Source organism: Microtus oregoni, unplaced genomic scaffold, assembly GCF_018167655.1.
Source record: "Microtus oregoni isolate MIOR12 unplaced genomic scaffold, Mior012 000015F_ref0000493, whole genome shotgun sequence".
Taxonomy (NCBI): domain Eukaryota; kingdom Metazoa; phylum Chordata; class Mammalia; order Rodentia; family Cricetidae; genus Microtus; species Microtus oregoni.
This window is the reverse complement of record NW_024543074.1, coordinates 27,522,656-27,538,257: the sequence shown is the minus strand read 5'-3', so window position 1 is coordinate 27,538,257 and position 15,602 is coordinate 27,522,656. Positions and strand designations below refer to the sequence as shown.

Sequence of the window (15,602 nt, the reverse complement as noted above, 5' to 3'; positions counted from 1 at the left end):
CATTGTGGGTTTGGGTACCATTTACATCCTGTAAGAGCAAGGCCTGAGGTGCGACCTTAAAAACTGCCCGAGCAGCAACAGGGAACGATAGCTATGTGGTTCCAAAAGCCTTTATTGGCTAACGACGTTGTCCTTTCGGATTCCCGTTATCACAAAATTATTTCTTTCCGATCTTCAACAATAGTCACGTTTTAAGGATGTTACTTAATTTTGTAAAATCAACGAGGAACGTAAACAATGCACATTTTAAGGTACCCACTGGCATCTGATTGACAAATATAATGAATTTTCTGAGATTAAAGTCATTCAGATGCTTCAAAGAATCTTGAAAATGTTACTAGTGAATATCTTGAGTTACAGAAAAGTGATCGATGATCCTGACAGCATGTATTTCCCTCAAAAAATTATAAGTTCAAATAATACAAGAGGAAAAAAAAGAAATTGTCTTTAACTCATCTCCCAGTAATTTCTATCAGATTCTCAAATCAGATCAAATCTATCAGATTCTTTACAAAGCTTTCTGGTCCTATTGTGCACACCTTAATCAATGGGATTATTCAGTACTCCCAGATAAAACTTGCATATAATCAGTTCTTCCTTGCTTTTCCAAATACAAGATCTTAGATGCTTTGCTAATTCAACACAGAAAGACTGGCAAGCAATTAATGGTTAGCTTAACATTTTTCTTTTTGGGAGGATGTGGGCTTTTAACTTGTGTGTATGTTTGTGAGCTATTTGCATGCAATATTCACAAAGGCCAGAAAGAGGGTGATGGATCCCCTGGGATAAGAGTTAAAGGCAGTTGTGAGCCTCCTTTTGAGTGCTTGGAGCCCAGGTCCCCGGGAAGAGCAGCCAGTCCTCTTAAGCGCTGAGCCTGTTCTTCAGACCAGTTTGCTTTTTCTTACAGGGAATGTGACTGCCAGTGAATAAACATGCTCTCAACGCATGTGAATGATATTCACCAAATTTAGTACGTGGACTTACTTTTTAACCCCCCCCCCCCCACGCACACACACAGACATGGACTTTTCCCAGTCTGTTGTGGAATCTGATGTGGCCTGTGGCCTTGGTCCTCTGAGATGCTTCAAAGCCTTAATAAGAATTCTAGGTCCCCATAAAACCCTACTATACCCAAGTTTACCAGAAAATTTGCGTAGGAATCAGGTTAATGACCATCCTATATAAAATCAGGAATGCTTTCAAGATTAGTAAAGCCTTCCAATCCAGTTCTACACATGCCCACAGCCATCATTAACTGATCCATGTCCACTCGAAACATCATGTCGACAAGCTGTGTTAGATGGCAACATGAAATATCGCTGTATACTTATCTAAATACCATTTACAATGTGGCTTTCATAAACATATCTGATTAGCTAAAAACCAAGTCAAACAAAAACCAGATATTTTCATCGAGCTTCCAACAATATAACTAAGGGCTAATAAAAATGTCCATGTTGAGTGTGTTTAGGATGCATTTTAAGAATATACTGACTTAGCTGGGTGGTGGTGTCGCATGCCTTTAATCCCAGCACTCGGAAGGCGGAGACAGGCAGATCTCTGTGAGTTTGAGGCCAACCTGGTCTACAAAAGCTAGTTCCAGGACGGGCTCCAAAGCTACAGAGAAACCCCATCTCAGAAAAAAACAACAACAAACAAACAAACAAAAACCAACCAAACAAAAAAGAATATACTGACTTGAGGCTGGAGACAGAGCTTGAGGTTAAGAATGCATACTGCTCTTTCAGAGAACCCACGTTTGCTTCCTTCTACCCCTGTCAGGCAACTCTCATCTGTAACTCTGGCTCCCAAAGGCACCCGACCTGATGTGCATACAGTCCACACACACACACACACACACACACACACACACACACACACACACAAGTATATATACTTTTACATTTATAAGTTATAAAAAATAACAAAATAAATTTTAGAAAAAAATAAGTTGTTGTTTTGCTCCCCTTCCCCCCACCCCTCCACCTTGTGTTGATTTAGGAAGGCAAGCAAACCATTATAAAGAAAAATAACTTACATCAAGTTATGGACCTTGAGTAAATAAAAGGCAAATGCCAGTCTTTTCTTTGATGCACATTCCAAACAACCCAATGTGGGAGTCTTACAGTCCTAAATGATTACAAGAATCCAAATAGGTCTAGCTGGGCAGTGGTGGCGCACTCCTTTAATCCCAGCACTAAGGAAGCAGAGGCAGGCGGATCTCTGTGTGTTCAAGGCTGGCCTGGTCTACAAGAGCTAGTACCAGGACAGACTCCAATGCTACAGAGAAACCCTGTCTCAAAAAACCAAAAAGAATCCAAATAGGTCATATAAACAAGTGTGAAACAGTAGGTAAAACACCTCTCTCTGGAAAAAAAGAAAAAACTTCATACATTTATCTTGTGTGGAGAGAGTTCAGAGAACTTATGTTAAATTGCTTCTCTCCTTCTACCACATGGGGCCTGGGAATTGGACTCAGGTCAGGCTTGGTACTCACTAAGTGCCATTATCTCTGGAGCTATCCCACCAGCCACAACACACACACACACACATGCTCCCCTTCTCTAGAAGCACTCACTAATCACAGGCAACAGAGTTATGATGCAAGCCATTCTTTTTTAAGAAAAGCAAAACAAAAATTTGTTATGGTTTTAAAATATTGGCTCAGTTTTTTTTTTTAATGAAGGCAAAATGTAACTTTTCTATAAGGAACTCGTCCCTAGTAACCCACTTACTCAGTAGCCTCAATGATAAAATAATCAGAGTTGAAAACTTTAAATATTTATTACATAAACCATGTTGTCCACATGTCCTTCAGCGACAGTCTGAAATCTGCTGCCCCTCCAAACAAGTCTCCTGTGGTTCAGTGGCTTTTATATAAAGAAGCTAACACACTAAGCTTTCATATCAAGAAGCTACCACACTAAGTATTCAAAAGAATATCCTGACCCTTCTTCTAGAAGACGATCCTTCAGACACATTCCATTCTTATCTGAGGTGGTGAAGTCTGTACACCTGACTCCCTGTTCTGACTGGGACTATACCAGCTCATGGTCACCTTGGCTTGCGTGGCCATTAAACCATTGCCTTGATCATGTTTATCTTTGCTCCATACTGTTTTCAAAACAATCTTAAATTTCAGCAACTAGGTACAAGTTCGCATACATACATATTAATCCTTTCATAATTAAAAATACAAGATAATAGTTTGCTGATAAATGAACAAAGTATTTATTCAGCACCCATGTGCCAAGCACAGTGCTAGGCACTGTGGTCGATACAAAAATTAAGACATAGTCCCTGCCCTTAAGGAGCTTACATTCTCATGAAGGAAACAAAACTAACATGTAGCAGCTAAGAACAGTACAAGACAATGTATGGTTTGGTATAAGAATTTTAGTACAGATTTGAAGCTTCATAGGGATTTAAAGAAGACAATGATTGAGTGTTAGGGTCTTCAAGGACTAAAGAACTTAAATTGAGGTCCTTGCTAGGTGGAAGTGGGAGCAAGCTTCAGAGGAAGACAGATATGCATTTGATAAGGGCCAAGAATTGACTGCAGACTTCTGAGTAGAGCCGCTTAACCGTAAAAGCAAGGTTCAAGAGCTTTAATGAAAACTCAAAACAGTAAGTAGCTTAGTCATCCTGAAGAGAACGAAGGGCAGGATATTGGCTAACCCAACTAGAAGTCACCTGGCAAAGGAAAACAGTGGCAGAAGGCATGACAATTCTAGGAAGCATGTACACAACATGCCAATAGCTCCAATGTTTCCTAATCCCCAGAGGACCCCAGAGACAGTGCGATGGTTCCATTTCAAGATCCAGGACGTGGACGTTTTGCCTCACACAAGTACAAAAGAAATATAAAAGACAGGAAGACGTAGAAGAATGACAGAAAAAGAAGTAGAAGAAACAAGTAAAAATTCATAGTGAAAAAAACACACCAAAGTATATAAAATGTATCTCCTAGGGAGATGCAATTGGCATGTCCATTCAGGGAGATGCAACTGGCATGTCCATTCACTTTTAAATGAACATATATCGTGTTTCTATAACAACAGAACAAAACTCCCTATGCTTTAGGCGTGCTTTTCAGTTATTTCTCGTGCAATCCAGGAGACGTCTCAAACTATATTCATATACGCTTAAGTGGTCACAGAATCCCATAATCCAATCTCACTTTTCTGTTGACTCACATTACAAAAAGGAAGTGTGTTTTGGAAGAACCAGAATCAAGAGGTTTGCTGGGAAAATGAGGACTTTTCCTCGTGCCCAAGTAAGCTCAAGGGATCCTATCAGACTACACAGGGCCAGGGACACAAATGTGGGACTGGCCAAACTAAGAGGCCAAATGACTGAAACTGGCATTTTCAGGGTACAGTGTGGAGCACAGCATGGCATTTTGCCAATAGGAATTGACCTCCTAAAAACTAGAGACTGCAAGTTTGAGGCCAGTCTGGTCTACAGAGCGAGTTCCAACGACAGCCAGGGCTGTTACATAGAGAAACCCTGCCTCTAAAAACCAAAAAACCAAACCAAACCAAAAAGCAACCAGAGACTGCTTTAGGCTATGCATCCAAAATGCATTTCCTGCTTTACCCAGCCATTAATATGTACAGGTATCTCTATTTAAAATCAACAGCAGGGAAAGAGATTTTAGAATTAAAACTTTACCACAAAAATTCCACTAATTAGCTAAATCCAAAATTAATTCAGGGACAATAAATAAAACCTAAAGAAACTCATTTCTGGCTCAAAAGCAAGCAATAATAATAAAAACAAATTTCTAAAAGTTACTGATAAAGCTTTCTTGAACAGAAACAATGATTAAACTTAAGAATCCCATGAGGATCATATAATCTAAGACTGTCATTAAACTTAAAAGACTTTTAAACAAGAGAAAAGCAGTCCCGTTAACACACGTTTCATGAAATCCTTTTCAGGTATTTACTGGCAACATGTAAGATGTATTTATTTCATTCCTTACGTATATTCCACTTAGTCGTTAAAATACTTTCTGCTTTCAAGACAACCTGAAGCTTCACCTCGACTGTCTACTCTGGTTTATTTAAGCCTATGCCAACCTCTGGGAAAGATCTCATTCTAGAAAGCAACTCAGCCAAAATAGGACGATCCAGTCTGGGGAGCCCTTGCCTATCTGAGGTTGATGAAGACTGTCTGAGATCGTCTTTCTGGGTTCTGATAAAGCAGCATGAATGTAAAACAAGATGTGCTATCTTTGACAGGCATTCACTCAAATACCCTCATTTCTACCTGACCGGGAAGGTGACCCAGGCACTTGGCTCTGCTCTGGAAAGGTTTTGAGCTTTTCTTGAAAGAAATGACAAGAGGAACACATTCCCAATGGCTTCCCATTCATATTCCTGTACTATGACAAAGGGTAGCCTAATCTGGGTGTTTCTTAGTGGAGAAATTCCAGCTACAAGAGATGTCACAGTTGCTTTGTGTTTGCAGCTGACTTTCCTACAGATTCCTCCGGTACAAGAAATCACCCTACGTTCTCTCTCCTCCTGTGGTCTAACTTGAAGCTTTGTGGTTTTCAGATGGAGAACTATCTTAATGGCAGAAATCAATCTTCCTCCTACTGAGGCTACGACTCTGAACTAGTCCGATGTACATAACAGCTGTTTATTTCCAATCTTAAAATCCAGTCGAAAGCCGTGGAGACACGAGAAACTGCTGTGTTCAGACCTATGCAGGAGAGCTAGAACACATTACCATGATTTAAAAGATCACACGAAAGCTTAGATACAGTGTGAGAGAGATGGAATTCAGTTTTATTTTGTCCTCTCTGAAACTTCCATTTACACCACGGTCTTGTCTATCAAAGAAGAGGAGGAGGAAACGCCCTGTCTCATGCCACAGAGCTCAAGTACCCATGTACTTGTCAGAGGTGGCAGGGTATCTGTTTCTCCAGTTTTTTGGCTCCAAGAGATTATACTTTTAGTACCAGCATAGTGAGGGACCCTGGCAACTGCTGGAAATGTCTTCTGCGTTAGTCAGTGTACCATTCCGTAAAGTGCTTCTGGAGTTAAAAATCTGTCAAGCTGTCAAAAGTGTCCACACTTTTGCAACAAGGGATAAAAGAATCCCAATGGACATTTCACTGAGTCCTTCTCAGATGGGTCTCATAATTGGCACAGCTGCTTTACCCTCCAAGGCGCTGGCCCTCACCCCAGGCGAAGCCTCCTGGCCGCTCTTCAGGTAGTGGGTTGTAATTGGGATCCTCATCTGGTGTATCAAAAATAGTCCTCCTGAAACACACGGAGACCATTCAGTGCCAGAGCCATTTTAGACTGGAAGTACCAGAAAGCAGTTCATTCCTGAGGGCTTCCACAAACAGGTAAGTACCATCTCTGCCTGCCAACTAAAGAGGCTCCACAATTATCTAACATTTATATTAACTTACCTCCTTTACTAACTTACTACAGAAGCAATAAATGCCGATGAGGTACCTGGAAGAGTCAAATCCACAGGCACAAAAAGAAAGGTGGTTATTGGGTGATAGAAAAAGAAATTAATCAATGGGCAGGCCAGGCGGTGATGGCGCACGCCTTTAATCCCAGCACTTGGGAGGCAGAGGCAGGCGGATCTCTGTGAGTTCAAGGCCAGCCTGGTCTACAAGAGCTAGTTCCAGGACAGGAACCAAAAGCTGTGGAGAAACCCTGTCTAGAAAATCAAAAAAAAAAAAAAAAAAAAAATTAATTAAAAAAAAACATCAATGGGCAGTTTTAGGATTACAACATAAATGCATCCTAAGGATAGTCGCCATAGCAGTATGACACAAATGCACTTAACACCACTATACTGCTCACTTAAAAATGGCTAACATGGTGAACTTCATGTTGGGGCGTATCGATTTAGTTATAACTAATGTCAATGTCTATTAATAAGGGAGTAACATAATTATGTTAAATATGAATCACAGAATGTCATGTAGTCACTAAATTCTGTAGGGCACTTATAATGGAAAAGTAATCATAATCAGCCCCCCTCCCCAATTCCCCACTGCAGACAGGGCTTCTCTTTGTATAGCCCTGGATGTCTTGGAACTGGCTCTGCAGACCAGGCTGGTCTTGAACTCCTGGAGAGCCTTCTGCCTTTTCCTCCTAAGTGCTCAGGAATTTAAGGCATGTGCCACTATACCCAGCTAGGAAACTTAATTATTACATATTAGGTTTAAAAATGACATTTTAGCTGGGGTGAGTGGGGTGTGGAGGGGTCACAACACGCCTTTACTCCCAGGAGGGGTGGGCAGATCTCCATGAGGTCAAGGTCTACAAAGCGAGTTGCAGGACAGCCAGGGCAACACAGAGAAACCTTCTGTCTCAAAAAACCTAACCAAACAAAAACAAAACAAAACAAAAAAACATTTTAAGAAAGTCTACAGATAGGGGCTGTAGCGATGGCTCAGTAGTTAAGAGCACTTACTGCTTTGGTAGAGGACACAGGTTTGGTTCCCAGCACCCATATCCGAGAGTTTATAACCACCTGTAACTCCAGATCCAGGCGACACATTGTCCCTGGCACCTGAAGGCACACATACACTCGTGCACACAGTGCACATAAAATGTAGGCTCACAGCCTCATAAACACATTTATAAATTAAATCTTTAAAAGAAATTAAAAATATATAGCTATTTCAAAATAAGCATATACAGTTACCCAATCCCAAGTGTTCAGCCTAAATATATCTACATACAAATAACACTACATGGACTAAATGGCAAATAGATTTTGTATATGTCTGAATAATAATAATAATAACAATGATGCTATGAATTGGATAGGGAGTAGGGATACACAGGAGTTGAAAGGGCAAGAGGAAGAAGTGGAAAGATGTAGATACAGTAATCATGTAGGAAATTATCAAAAAAAAGTATGGAAGATGCAAGACTACCTCTTAAAAGTCAGTCAAGAAACTGCTATATAAAAGTAGAACTATGGAAGATTTTACCTCCTGTGGTGGTTGGGATAGGTATGGCCCCCAAAGATTCATGTATTTGAATGCTTGGCCCATAGGGAGTGGCACTATTAGGCCTTGGAGGAAGAGTGTCACCATGGGGTTAGGCTTTGGGGGGGGGGGTCTCCTATGCTCAAGCTACACCCAAGGTGACACACCACTTCTTGTTGCCTGTGAGTTGAGATGTAGAACTCTCAGTTTCTTCTCCAGTGCCATGTCTGCCTGCATACCACCATGTCCCGCCACACTGATAATGGAGTAAACCTCTAAAACCTTAAGCCAGCCCCAGTGAAATGTTTTCCTTTATCAGAGTTGCTGTGAGCCAGGTGGCAGTGGCACAGGCCTTTAATCTTAGCACTTGTGAGGCAGAGGCAGGAGTTTGAGGCCAAGTCTGATCTACAGAGTAAGTTCCAGGACAACCAGGGCTGCTACACAGAGAAACCCTGTCTCAAACAAACAAACAAACAAACAAAGAAAAGGAAAAAAAGAGTTGCTGTGCTCATTGTGTCTCTTCACAGCAACAGAAACCCTAATTAAGACACTCACTTCTTCTGGTTTTTTCATTGTTGTTGTTAATTAAAAACTTCCTCTTGCTATGGATACTTGCTATGTTACCAAGGCTGACATCAAACTTTGAATTTTTCTGCCTCAGCCTTCAGAGAGGATGGGATGACAGGCATATACTAGCATACCTTGCTAGTTCACTCTTCTTCTCTGTCTTATTTACTTTTCTTCTATTTTAAAAGTTTATTTTCTTACGTGTTTTATATATGTAGGTATTTTGCTGGCATGTACATTTGCACACCTAAGGAGGGCACCAGATCCATGGGACCATAGCTATGGATGGTTCTGAGCCACCATGTAGGTTCTGGGAATTGAACTCAGGACCTTTGGAAAAGCAACTCTTAACTCCTCAGCCATCTCTCCAGTCCCTTATTTTCATTTTATGTCTGTGGGTATTTTGCCTGCATGTACATCTATCATGTGCTTGCAGTGCCTGCAAAGGCCAGAAGATGGCGCTGGATCCCATTGAAGTGGAGTTATAAACAGTTGTTAGTAGCTCTCTGGGTGTTGGGTTCAACCTGGGTCATCTAAAAGAACAGCCATCCTCGTTAGTATAGTGGTTAAAAGAAAGAAAAAAAAAAAAAAAGAACAGCCAGTGCTGTTAATCATTCTTTTTAGTTTAACTATTCTATAACAGAATTTTTATCAAACCTTTTTGCTGAATCAAGATCCTTGTTTGTTTTTTGAGACAGGGTTTCTTTGTGTAGCCCACCACTAACCAGTGAGTGCCCCCTTTAAATGTAATTGTTGCCAAGGACACAAAATTCTAGAGCAGAAACAGGTCTTATAAATTAAACTCTAGCTCAAGAAACTTCAGCATAAAAACAAAGAGAAGTGCTTCAAATCGCACTGCTTGGTGGTGGGAGAGCTAGTCTGGCCTTAGGTCAAAGCTGTTTCTGTTCGATTTCCCTGTGTATCTTCACCACCTGCTCTACCCGTCAGAACGCCACCAGAAATGTCCTCTGAATGGTGTGGCTCATTTCACTGTTCATTCTCTCAACTTGGACTGCAGCTTTCATAAAACCAGCAGGCAAGCCAGGCAATGGTGGCACACACCTTTAGTCCCAGCACTCAAGAAGCAGAGACAGGCAGCTCTACAGTAGCTAGCTAGTTCCAGGACAGCCAGGGCTGTTACACAGAAAAACCCTGTCTTGAAAAACCAAAAATCAAGCAAACAAACAAAACCCCAACAACAGCAACAAATATAATAATAAGGAAAAATAGAATGAAATAAAACCAGCAGGCTCCTCTCTGGGACACAGTTTTAGTGGTCACTCAAAAGTGTAATTACAAAGTCACCACAATGTCAAAAGCCCAGTAAGCACAACCCTGGCCTGCTCTGCTTCTGGTCAATCCAAAAGTCCCCCGTTGTGGCCATGTTGCTCAATCTGCAAACACTGATATGAACCACATGCATCAGGAACTAAGGGAGCCCAAAATGAACCACGATCATAATCTGTCTGCATGGAACGTGAAACATGGTGTTAAATACTCACAAAATAGATGGTGTTTTCAGAATTCTTATTCCACCAGGCTGATTGGGAAATATATCTTCCAAGAAAAAATATATGTGCCCAACTGCAATACCTATAATCAACCAGAAATAAAGGACAAAAAGGAAGATCAAAATTTCAATTTTAAGTTCCCTACCAACATATGCCTTACTTAAGATAAATGTAATTATTGAAGGTCTATGAACTAATATTATCTTTCAGATTAAACAATCTTGCAATAGCTATATACATATACTAAACAGAATAAACATGAAAGACAGTGACAAAATAAAAAAAAGTAGTGAGAAGATGCTTACCCAAAAGGTCCACAATAATTGAGTTCCCCAACAACAAGGAAAACCCCATGAGCACCCACGGCAGAAAGGGGGCCTGGAAGTTTAGAAGCCCAAAGAAGTTCATTCGGACATACGGGTTCCTTCGGCTCCACACGTAGACCAGCATTATTGTGAAGGCCTGGCCTAAAAAAACTAAGCTCACAAACAAACCAAAAAGCTAGCAAATGGAATTAAGGAAAATATCAACATGAAAGCAGGCTAGGGAAGGCTAAGGAAGAGAACTAGAGATTGCCCTTGCACTTAAATTTGAATTAGAAAAGCTAAGTACTGGTGATTTCTAAACTACAAGAGGAAATGCCTGAAATTAATTACCCAAGGTAACCAGGCAAAAACTGGTTTGGGCTAAATCATCCAGATCACAGCTACTACAGACTAAACTGCTTTTGTAACGCTCTGGCCTTTTTGAAAACATGAATCCCTGTGTCAGTAAGTACAGTGAAGATCATTCCCCACCGACACCTTCACAGGTGGAACAAAGCTTTGGCACACAGCATGGAGTCTGTACACACAATAAAACCCCTTTCTTTTTAAAAATATTGTATCAGTTTTGACAGTGACTTTAATACAACATGTCTTACCAACTTAGTAAAAGTGAAGTCACCCACCGACAGTGATGTAACTGAGATCCTTCAAGATAACCCACCTGGGTTAAAAGTTCTTGCTCAGCAGAGCTTCCTGTCCAACCTCTAGGCTTGGAAACTGTCAAAGAGGGCTGTGAAATAAATGGTAGTACCCTGGTTTTTTATTTGCTTGTTCAGAGTAGCAAGTGAATCATGAAAGACAGATGAGAAGATTGAGGAATAGACAGTCTGGTCTTTAAGATTTTCTCATATTCTATTTGTGAAGGATACAGTCATTAAAAATCCACCAAAAAGGAACATAAATACAAAGTCTGCTGTCCGACCTCGGAAAGAGCCTTCTTCTAGCATTCGACAGTAACGATATCTTAAGTTCAAGTTAAGAAAATATTAAGACATACAAATAAGAAGAAGTTAAAATGTAAAAAACCATGGAAACATACTTAGGCTTCATACTACACAGCCAAGCTGCATTTTTCTCTAAGAATGTTCACGTAGCAATCTGGTTTCATTTTTTCCCATCAAGCATTTTCGGCAACAAGAGAACTAGCACCGTATTTTACAAAGGCTGTCCCTGGCTGGGGAGCTGATTCAAATGCTGCAAGAGCACTCCACCTCTTCCAATGTCTAGTTTTGTCTTTCCCAACTTCAACTACATGTGACTTTGCCCCTTCCTTGGTTTGCCAATTCTGAAGAAACCTCTGCCAAGAAGCCTTGTGTGGTAACTACTTCTCCAGGCCAGGCAGGCTAAGCATTTCTATATTCTAGTCCATAAAAACATATTGGAAAACCTTTTATTAGAAACTTATGAGTCTCCTGCGATGAGCTAGAGTGATGGGCGCAGAGGAATACCGTGTAGCACACCCAATCACCACCTTCGGCTACCACAGCTCTTCCTTTCTTTCAACGAGCCTAAGTATGTCGAGCCCAGCAGACATTTTGGCACTCACTTTTTTTTTTTTTAAGCCTTGCAGTCATGGTCCCCACTTTCAGAAACACATTGTAAAAACCCTGGGGAAAATTCTGTTGAGTTACCAATGCTCCAGGCTGTGAAATGATACTGTGCCCTGATGCTGACATTAGTTTACAAATATGATATGATAAGTCACAGCCTAAGGACACTAATCTTTAACAGTTGGAACCTTCTGTGTAAACAAGGAGTTACAATGAGTTTCAAAACACTATGATCTAGTTACAAACTACAGACCCAGAAGTCATAACTAAAATGTTATCAAAAATAAACAAGAGCAACCGTTTCAACTTACAATATATGTTAAGCGAACCTAATGTTTTGATGTTGATTCCACTTAAAAGGATACAGAAAAATCATGTTAAACAAAAAATTGAATCCAACTGGACCAAAAAATAAGAAATTGGTGATTAGCCTCCATATCTGCAAGGGGGTGGGGCAAGAGAAAGACACATTAAGTAAAATACATAACCAGGAAACATTTCTATAGTTAGATTAAAAACGACATTCGACAACTCTGAGGCTCCAAAGTCCTAGGTGGGACCCATCCAAATACGACACCCAATATGATTCTGTATTTGTTTTGTGTGTGATGCTTCTACTTGAAAGACTAGAAGATATTAACTGGACTGTAAAATTTATATGGATGATAGGATAGAAATTCAAAATCACAATTACCTTTTATAAAACAACACAAAAAGCCCACACTATGTGGCTAAGCAAATTATGGAAGCGGTCTAAATAAAAAACTTCAGGGATCTAGTATGGAAAGCTGCTGAGAAAAGTCTAAATTAACCACACATCCTGATGGAAAAATTCTAAGACAGTCAGTCAGGTTCTGGTTTGAAGTCAACTTCCTACAAGAGTTAATGCTCCAAGAGTCAAGAAGAGATAGAAGAGGAGTCTCACCTAGGCAACCGACAATTACTCACGAACTTTACAGAATTACTATCGTATGTGACTTCAGTAATCTTGTGAGATAGACAAGCTAATGTGATCGTCCTCTCGTCACAGATAAGGAAGCTTGAGACTTATGGCTTGTTGAAGGGCATGCAGCTAGTGGAGACTACTGACAGCGAATCTAGAACCTCTTAATTCCAAACTTAATGCAACTGAACCATGGCAGGGTGGTGGTGGCTCAGGCCTTTAATCACAGCCTTTAATCAGCAGAGAAGGCAGATCTCTGTGAGTTCAAGGCCAGCCCGGTATAGAGAACAAGTTCCAGGACAGCCAGGGCTACACAGAGAAACCCCGTACCAAACCAAACCAACAAACAAAAACCCCAAGTAAGGGTGAGAGATGTTCTAGCACAAAAGGTAATATATCTAAAGACACACAAAAGGTAATACATCTAAAGACACACAAAAGGTAATACATCTAAAGACACACAAAAGGTAATACATCTAAAGACACACAAAAGGTAATACATCTAAAGACACACAAAAGCTGCATCTTGAAAGGCAAGCTAAAGTTCAACAGGTACAAAGGGAGTGGAATCCAATTGGGACAGAAACAGCAGGAACAAAGCGGAACTACAGCTGCGGAGATCTAGCCTTCACCTAGTGTGTGAATGACCATCCTGGCATGATAACACATTCCTCTTTAGCATTTTAATCAAGGGAAAAAGACTTCTTCAAATTGTACTCTAATAAGCCAACATGCTGTTTTAGAGAATGGTCTTTCTGACTTGTGTTAATATGATTTGACTTCAGGAAGACAGATTGCAGTGTTAAAACTCTACCAGAACTGTGTATATGAGCTGCACCAAGAGGAGTAACAACAGGGAACGGACAAAAGACTATCTTGTGAGATTCCCTGGGCAGCTAGCTTGGTCAGTTTTATTCCCAAATCACATCATCACTATTATCATTGATTGTTGTTACTATTGCTTATGTTTTGAGACAATTCCTTGATGTGTAGTTCAAACTGGCCTCGGCTTCCTGACTGCTGGGATTATGGTCACATTAAATCTTTTTTTTTCGAGACAGGGTTTCTCTGTGGCTTTGGAGCCTGTCCTGGAACTAGCTCTTGTAGATCAGGCTGGTCTTGAACTCACAGAGATCCGCCTGCCTCTGCCTCCCGAGTGCTGGGATTAAAGGTGTGCGCTACCATCGCCCGGCGGTCACATTAATTCTTAAACTAGTTGTAGTCAAATACAGAAACTAAAAATAGAAGATGAATTCCAAATTCCCACCCTTAGCAATTTTCTTAAGACAGGGTCTCCCTAGCTAGCCCAAACTAACTCAGAACTCGCCAACCTCCTGCCTGCTTGTGCCTAGCTCCACCCTTGGCAATTCTAATTTGGTATATGATGCATGGTTCGCAAATACCTAGCAGCTCTTAAATGATTTTGGAGCCCAACCAGGCTGCAGAATTCCTTCCTTACATCTCTATAAGACTTAATTATAATCAGAGCTTCCCCTACTGGATTATTTTTTGAGCCTGTATCTGACAGGATTTATTATTTACTAAACAATAAAGAAAAAAAACGATAGTAGAATCTTTAACCACAGTAGCCATAGACCACTTACTTGAAAATGTTTAAAAATTAGTTCAGGATTGAAGTATAACTGAAAAGGTGTGATCAATTCCAACTGCTGAAATGGAAAAAGAGCTTCTTAAATCAGATCAACCATAAACCAAAATTTCAGCATTAACAACAAAGGATCAGTACCTCTAATAATTTCTGTGGTCACTTGGAGTAAATACCTGTCTTGCTTGTGACCGCTGGTATGGGAGTCTTTAGAATTCGCACAACCGTTTTTGTATCCTCAATACACAATGTAAGTTTTATGTTGCAATATTTGAGGATGCTATAAGGCAGGTAGGTGGGGATATTTAAGAGACAAGACCACAGCATCTTTTACGAATCTGTACGTCGCGTGGTCACCACCTGAAACATCTGGGTGAGACAACGCCGAATAAGAGATCCGAGGGCCCACTACCATTAGGACTAGAGTACGGTGGCCGATTCTTATATCCACCGGCCGTCTTCTGAAAGATGTTTCCAGACAATTTGAGATTTTTATTCTTAATATATATTAAGTCTGTGAACCTAGCGGGCCTTGCTCCCACTAGTCACCTGGCCATAGCTAGAGCTGAGGCACATTTCTGGGTGGGCGGCTCCCACAGCTCTGACTCGCTACAGGTCTGGATTTCATCTCACGGAAACCGACCTGTCCCCTCATGGAGGAGCACTTCCTTTTCAGGTCACGGGCTTGGCACCCTTGGGACTATCCCGAACCCTAGAGTCAGCTCCGGATGTCTCCACCCACCCCTGGGACCAAACCCTCTGGGCTTCTCTGCGGCCCAAACCCGTTTTCTGAAAACCCAGTCACAGCTAGCCTGGAAACAGAGGACGGAGCGCCAGAGCTGCTCACCACGGCCGCGGTGGTGAGGACGCAGGCGGTAGTGTAGGCGCGGCTGACCGGCGGGATCTGCAGGTACTCCAGCCGGAGGCTCTGGTACGCCATCTTTCCCACCGCGCCTGCCCCCCTTCCCCTTCCGCCAGGATGCCAGGCGGCGGGGCGGACTCAAAGCCGGCCTTCAGCCTTGCCACCATTGTCCAATCAGCGCCGCGCACTCCGCCGGCCACCAATAGCTGGTGCCCCGGGGGCCGCGCATCCACCAATAACGAGTTGCGTCTCCGCGTCGGCC

General features: G+C 41.4%; 1 protein-coding gene across 3 annotated transcripts; it reads right to left on the bottom strand.

The window, feature by feature from the left end:
* Window positions 1-5,770: 5,770 nt before the first annotated feature.
* On the bottom strand, window positions 5,771-15,480 carry Derl2 (derlin 2). 3 transcript variants are annotated; one of them, XM_041665476.1, is made up of 7 exons: window positions 15,326-15,479; window positions 14,477-14,542; window positions 12,295-12,368; window positions 11,249-11,342; window positions 10,359-10,554; window positions 10,045-10,135; window positions 5,771-6,275 (listed from the first exon to the last, which is right to left on the bottom strand). In XM_041665476.1, the coding sequence occupies exons 1-7, from the start codon at window positions 15,416-15,418 to the stop codon at window positions 6,170-6,172; spliced, it is 720 nt and encodes a 239-aa protein (XP_041521410.1). In that variant the 5' UTR covers window positions 15,419-15,479; the 3' UTR covers window positions 5,771-6,169. The 3 variants fall into 3 exon arrangements, with proteins under 3 accessions (XP_041521410.1, XP_041521411.1, XP_041521412.1); XM_041665477.1 differs by lacking the exon at window positions 15,326-15,479 and adding an exon at window positions 14,620-14,680; XM_041665478.1 differs by lacking the exons at window positions 5,771-6,275; window positions 10,359-10,554; window positions 11,249-11,342; window positions 12,295-12,368 and having other exon boundaries at window positions 10,070-10,135; window positions 15,326-15,480.
* Between the last annotated feature and the right edge of the window lie 122 nt (window positions 15,481-15,602).

Excerpts from the sequence above, each read along its gene's own strand:
- Derl2 (XM_041665476.1), bottom strand. The coding sequence starts at position 15,418 with ATGGCGTACCAGAGCCTCCGGCTGGAGTACCTGCAGATCCCGCCGGTC. Across the intron at positions 14,543-15,325 it reads TCCTCACCACCGCGGCCGTG|CAGTTGGAATTGATCACACC; the intron begins GTGAGCAGCTCT and ends TTTCCATTTCAG. Across the intron at positions 6,276-10,044 it reads CTGAAAACACCATCTATTTT|GAGGACTATTTTTGATACAC; the intron begins GTGAGTATTTAA and ends CGTGTGTTTCAG.